This window comes from Ahaetulla prasina, chromosome 9 (assembly GCF_028640845.1).
Source record: "Ahaetulla prasina isolate Xishuangbanna chromosome 9, ASM2864084v1, whole genome shotgun sequence".
In the NCBI taxonomy this organism is placed as follows: Eukaryota; Metazoa; Chordata; class Lepidosauria; order Squamata; family Colubridae; genus Ahaetulla; species Ahaetulla prasina.
This window is the reverse complement of record NC_080547.1, coordinates 20,176,229-20,184,908: the sequence shown is the minus strand read 5'-3', so window position 1 is coordinate 20,184,908 and position 8,680 is coordinate 20,176,229. Positions and strand designations below refer to the sequence as shown.

At 40.8% G+C, this 8,680-nt stretch overlaps 1 protein-coding gene across 1 annotated transcript; it reads right to left on the bottom strand.

Annotated features, from left to right (window-relative positions):
- Window positions 1-4,456: 4,456 nt before the first annotated feature.
- KCNJ1 (potassium inwardly rectifying channel subfamily J member 1) lies at window positions 4,457-5,575 on the bottom strand. Its single transcript, XM_058194561.1, has one exon. The coding sequence runs from the start codon at window positions 5,573-5,575 to the stop codon at window positions 4,457-4,459; it is 1,119 nt and encodes a 372-aa protein (XP_058050544.1).
- Between the last annotated feature and the right edge of the window lie 3,105 nt (window positions 5,576-8,680).

Here is an 8,680-nt window from a genome sequence, read left to right as displayed (position 1 = left end):
CTCCCACAACTTCTGAAGGCAACTTCTGTTCCGTGGGTTGATTGTTCTCACTGTCGGAAAATTTCTCCTTTATTTCTAGGTTGAATCTCTCTTGAACTGGTGGCTAAACACTCGCATTCCGCTATCATTTATGCAAGAAATTTATCATAATTTAACCTCTAAATTTAGGCAAGATGTCATCCTAATTCATTATCATTTATCCTGGGAACAATCACAATTTGTTATAATTGCCAACATGATTGCAGTTATGATGTATCCAGGAAATCATAATTTATCACAACGACCTGAATTGTAATTTATTATAATTTACTCCCAAATTAATATACGTTGTCCAGGAAATTATTGAAGTTTAGTTAGGATATCACCATAATTTATACAAGTTAGGGTTGAGTGGGGGGAGGGGAATTTAGTTAGATAAGGAAGGGTTTGTGTCCAGAAGTAACAATGATTTGAGTGTGAAATTACAGTTTGGGCCTGAAGAGGGCAGCCTCTGCCAGGGAAACCCTCTAGGTTGAGCCTTGCAAGAAGAGACTTTTTAATTTTGAGAGACCCGCAAATATTCTTTGCAATCTTTTCAAGCCAAATATTGAAGCTAGCAATAACCATTGATAAACGGCACAGAACAATTCTTTTTGAAATGTTGCCCAAGGGAGTGGGGAATCAGGCGAAACCTGGACCGCTTCACAATCCCAGCTGAATCCATCTGGAAAGAGACATTGCTGTGCAAGGAGAGAAAAGGTTTAAACTGTGCATCGTGGGTTGAAGATGAACAATTTAGTTTGATAGGCTGGTTTCTGTTGGAAATCCAATTTGGTCTGTAGATTCACTTGAACTGCCTCTCAAACTGTAGCTGTGTATAATTTGCATAACAGGAATATTTTCCATGAGGCATGAAAAATGGAGGAAAATGCCCCCCCTCCCCTTCTCTGGTTGCTATACATATTAAACCCTGCAGTTCAGTCTTGCAAGGTGGTATAAACAAGTATGAAATATTAACCACTAATCTCTCTTTTGATGGCGTTTATTAAATTGCTATATATACCCATCACTCTTGCTGTCTTGGTCTGGGAGTGGAGGAATGGTTATTATTTTTATTTGCACATTACTGCAAAACATGTGTGTCTGTGTGTGTAGATGAGAGAGGAGGGAGGCAGGGAGAGAGGTGATTGGTAGATAGATGATAGACAGATGATAGGTAGGTAGGTAGGTAGGTAGAAGAGAGAGAGAGAGAGATGATAGAAAGATAGATAGATAGATAGATAGATAGATAGATAGATAGATAGATAGATAGATAGATAGATAGATAGATATAGATAGATAGATAGATATAGATAGATAGATAGATAGATAATAGATAGATAAATAGATAAGAGAGAGAGAGAGAGAGAGATAAATAGATGATAGATAGATAGATATTGATAGATAATAGATAGATAGATAAATAGATAATAGATAGCTAAATAGATGATAGATAGATAGATATTGATAGATAATAGATAGATAGATAGATAGATAGATAGATAGATAGATAAATAATAGATAGATAGATAGATAGATAGATAGATAGATAGATAGATAGATAGATAGATAGATAGATAGATAGATAGATAGATAGATGATAGATAGATAGATATAGATAGATAGATAGATAATAGATAGATAAATAGATAAGAGAGAGAGAGAGAGAGAGAGAGATAAATAGATGATAGATAGATAGATAGATATTGATAGATAATAGATAGATAGATAGATAAATAGATAATAGATAGCTAAATAGATGATAGATAGATAGATAGATAGATAGATATTGATAGATAATAGATAGATAGATAGATAGATAGATAAATAATAGATAGATAGATAGATAGATAGATAGATAGATAGATAGATAGATAGATAGACAGACAGACAGACAGACAGACAGACAGACAGACAGACAGACAGACAGACAGACAGACAGACAGACAGACAAATGGAAAAAAAGTAGTTAAAATTTTGTCTTGCTCAATCCTCTTTTAAAGGTTTTAACTGGCATTTACAAATCTAATTGGTGAGGTTGCAGCAAACACCCACAGGAGACAAATGAATGCTGCCTTTCCAGTTGTTTTGTAACATGTGGATTAAATATGCAAAACTCAAGTCAGTGGTAGAGATCAGGTTGCAGCCTGGGAGCTCCTGACTTCCTTTCGAGCATTTGCATCCTCTTTCTCTTCCCACACTTCTTGGAATACGTCGCTCTGTTTTCTGAATCCTGACAAAATCCCAGAAGGCCAAGTTTATTTGTATTTGATCAGTGCCCTCACGGGAGGAAGGGAAGAACAGATTACAGGACATTATATATAAAAAAGAGAGAGGCAGTCTGGTGTAGTAAGTAGCTGAGGCACCTAGTCTAGAAACTGGGACACTCTGGATTCTAGCCTTGCCTTTGGCACAAAGCTAGCTGGGTGACTTTGAATGCTCTCATGCTCTCTCGCTCTCGCTCTCGCTCTTCCCCTCTTTTTCTCTTTCTCTCCCTCCCTCCTTCCCTCCCTTTCTCCCCCTCTTCTGCCTTAAGAAGTAGGCAATGGCAAGCCATTATTGAAATCTTGGCAAGAAAAATACAGGGACTTGTCCAAGCACTTGCTACAAATCAACCCTGATTTAATAATAATAATAACAACAGAGTTGGAAGGGACCTTGGAGGCCTTCTAGTCCAACCCTCTGCCCAGGCAGGAAAACCCTACACCACTTCAGACAAATGGTTATCCAATCTCTTCTTAAAAATTTCCACTGTTGGAGCATTCACAACTTCTGCAGGCAAGTCGTTCCACTTATTATTTGTTCTAACTGTCAGGAAATTTCTCCGTAGTTCTAAGTTGCTTCTTTCTTTGATCAGTTTCCACCCATTGCTTCTTGTTCTACCCTCAGGTGCTTTGGAGAACAGCCCGACTCCCTCTTCTTTGTGGCAACCCCTGAGATATTGGAACACAGCTATCATGTCTCCCCTAGTCCTTCTTTTTGTTAAACTAGACATACCCAGTTCCTGCAACCGTTCTTCATATGTTTTAGCCTCCAATCCCCTAATCATCTTTGTTGCTCTTCTCTGCACTCTTTTTAGAGTCTCAACATCCTTTTTACATCGTGGCGACCAAAACTGAATGCAATATTCCAAGCGTGGCCTTACCAAGGCATTATAAAGTGGCACTAACACTTCACGTGATCTTGATTCTATCCCTCTGTTTATGCAGCCCAGAACTGTGTTGGCTTTTTTAGCAGCTGCTGCACATTGCTGGCTCGTATCTAAATGATTGTCCACTAGGACTCCAAGATCCCTCTCACAGGTACTACTATTGAGCAAGGTACCACATATACGGTACCTGTACATTTTGTTTTTTTGGCCTAAATGTAGAACCTTACTTGTTTGAAGGGAGGAGGGGGAAGAGGGGGAGGAGGAAGAGGATGATCAGAACCAAACAGTCTTACAATTATCATTGTTGAGTCACTTGTCTCACTGAAAGAGGGACCCAAATCCTTTTAAGCTCATTTTACCAGAAATACAATTAAACCGTATTTTAATCCTAGTTTCTCCTTTCCCATAACCGCTCCTTTTTCCCATTTAACACGGGGCAATTGAAATTTTGTATGTTTGTATAATAAAGTAAAATCTGGCTTGAATCTCACTTGGTGATTTCAAGGAGAGAGCCGTCTAGTTTTATTAATTTGCTATTGCGTTCTTCTTTGGATTTTTTTTTTTTAATTTCCTAATCTAATCCAGAGGTTTCTTGGCCATTTCACAGCCAAGGACTAACCAAGTCTGAGCCTGCTTTCCATTTTTTTAAAAAAATTAGTCAAAACTGGCTAAATCCACTGTGACTGCATCCTGAATATATGCCACATAAGGAAGCATTTACATTTATGCAGTAGTGTTGTCATGATAATTATTTAATTTTATTATTATCCAGCCAACAATACATTTTCCACTTTCTCCCCATTGCTCAAGACATAGAATCTTTTCCTTGTTAACCAATATTACAATGTAAAATCCTTTGACCTATTGGCACATTATATGATATTTGGGGAATTACTACCGTGTTTCCCCAAAAATAAGACTCTGTCTTATATTTTTTTGAACCCTTTCAGGGAGGTCTTATTATTTGGGGGGGCGTGGAGCAAGATGGGGCTCCTCTTACAGTCTTACCTGATTTCCAGCTCTATGTTTCAATATTTTCAGGGAGGGCTTATTTTCGGGGGGAGGCTTATTTTAGCACATGTGTTCAAAAGCCTGTTTGGGCTTATTATCAGGGGAGGTCTTATTTTCGGGAAAACAGGGCACTTCATAGTCTTTTCTGGTTGGATCACAATTGCTATGATCAACAGTTCATTTTTTTTCCCCCAACAGAAAATAATTTGGTATGCCCGGGACATCCCAGGCATTTTAAAAAGCAAGCACACATGTGAGTCCCACAGGACAATAAAGTCACATCTTTGTCTCACTGGATTCACTAACTTCCTGGAACACAAAGGCAGGGTTGTCAAATCCCATCTTTGCCTTGGCTTTCGCGTCCTTCTCGTTGTAGAGGCAAAACGCACAATGTGGAGTTTCCACTTCCACAGTTTTGCTGAAGTTGTGGAAGTCCACCCTGTATTTCCCTTCTTTGGTCTTCGAAACAATGGGGGCAAAGCGATAACCCCACAGGACCTCTTCAGCAATGTAAGATGTCCGTACTTGGCAAGTCGCGCTGGTGGATTCTACGGTGCCATCCAGAAACACCACCAGCTCAAAGTCATGTTGAAGGAGGGTATCGGCTGACATGTGAAAGAAGGGGCTGTGCCTGTCGATGACATGGTAAATCGTCAAGGGGCAGATGAAGAAGAGGTTCTCATTGCCCGCGTCAACCATAAAATGGATGTTGACTTGATCCAAGATGATTGTCTCTCCTTCAGGTGTGATGGTGGTTTTCAAGAGTTTGCCGTAGATATGACTTCCAATCAGCAGGCTTTTCCTGAGGTTGGCCACCCGGATGAGAAGACAGAGTTTTCCACCTCGTTTACTAATCACAGCGTTTTTGCTAAAGGTGATGGTTTTCGCTCTCTTTTTGGGTCTGGAGATTTTGGCCAGAATGGCCCCACACATGAAGGAGTTGATGATAACTCCTAGGATAGATTGAAAGATGAGAAGAAAAATGGCGGTGGCACACTGTTCCGTAACACACCTGAACCCATAGCCGATAGTGACCTGGGTCTCCAGGGAGAAAAGAAAAGCTGAGGTCAAGCCATTGATGTTATCTACACATGGTGTGTGATTTATAGAAGGGCTGAACTCTGGCAGATCTTGATGGATGTAGGCCACTATATACCAAAGAAGACCAAAAAGGAACCAGCTTCCCAAGAAAGCTGAAATAAATATGGTCATCTTATACCTCCACCTGAGATCCAGGATGGTGGTCCAGATGTCAATCAAGAAAACAAATCGCGACTCTTCTTTGACATTCCCAAATTCTATGTTACACCTTCCATCTTTTGACACCAGACGTGACCTCCGTCTCTTGCATTCGGCCCAGTGCAGTGCGAAATGTTTCTGGAAGTATTTAAACATTCCCAGCAGTCACTCTGAATTAAAAGGGAGAAATGGAATTAATAATAATAATAATAATAATAATAATAATAATAATAATAATAATAATAATAATAATAATAATAATAATAATAATAATAATAATAATAATAATAATAATTTAATTTTTATATCGCCCTTCTCCCGAAGGACTCAGGGCGGTGCACAGCCGGATAAAATCAACAAGCCATAGATACAATACAAATAAAAACAATGCTAAAAAACTTATTAAATTTGGCCCCTAAATTAAAATACATAAACCATAAAATCCCATTTAAAATTACAAATACTAATACTAATACTATGCCAGTCCTGCGCGGAAAAATAAATACGTCTTCAGCTCGCGGCGAAAAGTCCGGAGATCAGGAAGTTGACAAAGTCCTGGGGGAAACTCGTTCCAGAGGGTAGGGGCCCCCACAGAGAAGGTCCTCTCCCTGGGGGTCGCCAGCCGACATTGTTTGGCTGACGGCACCCTGAGGAGGCCCTCCCTATGGGAGCGCACGGGTCGGTGGGAGGCAAACGGTGGCAGAAGGCGATCCCGTAAATAACCCGGTCCTAAGCCATGGAGCACTTTAAGGGTGGTCACCAACACCTTGAATTGCACCCGGAAGACCACAGGCAGCCAGTGCAGCTTGCGCAGGATAGGTGTTATATGGGAGCCACGAGTGCTCCCTCTATCACCTGCGCAGCCGCATTCTGGACCAACTGAAGCCTCCGAGTGCTCTTCAAGGGGAGCCCCGTGTAGAGAGCATTGCAGTAGTCCAGGCGAGAAGTGACGAGAGCATGAGTGACGAATTATTACAATTTCTTATAAGCGTTTTTCTTTCCTTTAAAGAACTTATCCGTGTGGAAAAAGATTCCAGTCGACTGTTAAATAGGGAATTACAGAATAGCCTAAGGATGCATTCCAAAGTGGTACTTAACTCGGGTAGGTACTGTAACACTAATGGCTTAAATTCTACCTCATGACTGTCCTTCAAAGCAGCTAGTAATGTATTTTTCTCCACTTTCATTGCTGGAACCGATAAAAGTTACAAGACGCTCTTACAGTAGCACAGTTACCACTAGCGAGTTGATAAGTACTTTGTTTGTGATTGCTCAGTGTACATTTGGCAGCGGCGACTTTGTGTGTGAATGCATGAATTAACTCTGCAGAAAAACGCTCGCGGCATGAGAAATGACAAGAGAAAATTTAACCTGGGGTGCATTATGACCTATTTCGGGATGTAAAATGTCACGAGATGATGGGGAATGGGCCAAGAGAGGAACGCACATGTATAAATCAGGGCTCAGTGACGTTGGCAACATGCTGGAGCTCTTCTGAAAATGTTTTCCTTTGTGACTCAACCCGGTGCTAAGCCCAAATGCTGTCGTGGCGCTACTTTAGAGACATATGGGGAAGGTTTGGAATCTCTCCCAACTGGAAAAGCAACCGTGGACTTTGAGAGCACAAAATGTGACATTGTCACTATGACCTGAAAGCAGAACTGAAGGTCTCTTGTCCAAGTTGAAGGCCCACATATGTTACTCTTTAAGATGACCCAAGACTTTTGGCTCCTTTGGGGCTGAACATTCACCCAGCAAACCCTCTGGAAATTTAGAATAGAATAACGGAGTTGGAAGGGACTTTGGAGGTCTTCTAGTCCAACCCCCTGTTTAGGCAGGAAACCCTAAACCACTTCAGACAAATGGTTATCCAATCTCTTCTTAAAAACTTCCAGTGTTGGAGCATTCACAACTTCTGGAGGCAAGTCGTTTCACTGATTAATTGTTCTAACTGTCAGAAAATTTCTCCTTAATTCTAGGTTGCTCCTCTCCTTGATTAGTTTCCACCCATTGCTTCTTGTCAGGTGCTTTGGAGAATAGGTTGACCCCCTCTTATTTCTGGCAGCCCCTGAAATATTGGAAGACTGCTATCATGTCTCCCCTAGTCCTTCTTTTCATTAAACTAGACATACCCAGTTCCTGCAATCGTTCTTCATATGTTTTAGCCTCCAGTCCCCTAATCCTCTTTGTTGCTCTTCTCTGCACTCTTTCTAGAATCTCCACATCTTTTTTACATCGTGGCGACCAAAACTGGATGCAGTATTCCAAATGTGGCCTTGCCAAGGCATTATAAAGCGGTATTAACACTTCACGTGATCTTGATTCTATCCCTCTGTTTATGCAGCCTAGAACTGTCTTATCTGGACATAAAAGACAAACTTCTGTGTTTTTTTCTCACGAACAGTGTTATAATTTATGGTGCAGAGCAAGAATCAGCTTTTAGAGGTCTGGGGAGACAGAGATTCACCTTCTGTGCTCCTGCTCTACGAAAGACCTTGATTGTGAGAATTGCACACACCTACCACAGCACCCAAGACATATGATCCTGAAGTGCTTCAATTCATGAGGAGGGAAATATGTGAGAAGTGTTGTTGCCTAGGCAATACAGAGAAGGAATATCTTCTATCTGCCACCCAACACAAAGGACAAATTAGGTTGCTTCTACTCAGACCTTGTTTCTATTTTGCTTGGGTTTTAATTTTCATTGGTATTGGATTAGGGGGTAAAAAAAAAAAGCCGCATACCAACTACCAGAACTTGGTGGTTGTTGTTTTTTTGCAAAAGAAATGAATATACAATTGAAAGACAGGGCAAGTATCGATGTACTTTCACTGCAACATTTCTAATAAAACAAGTATTTGTTCAAAGCTCTGCACTGGCTTGTTTCACCCCCATCCTTTTTTTTTTAATGCCTTCCGGTCTGTGTTGACTGCCAGGACACATGCCTGCAGTTTTCTTCGCAGGGTTTCAGAAGTTTTTCCTTGCCGCTTTCTTCTTCTTCTTCTTCTTCTTCTTCTTCTTCCTCTTCTTCTTCTTCTTCTTCTTCTTCTTCTTCTTCTTCTTCTTCTTCTTCTTCTTCTTCTTCTTCTTCTTCTTCTTCTTCCTCCTCCTCCTCCTTCTCCTCCTCCCTCTCTTCTCCTTCTTCCTAGGGCTGAGAGAGAAGGACTGGCCCAAGGTCACCCAACTGGCTTTGAGTCTAAGGCAGGACTAATCTCCCGGTTTCTAGCTTGGTGTCTTCACCACTATCCCAAACTGGCTCTC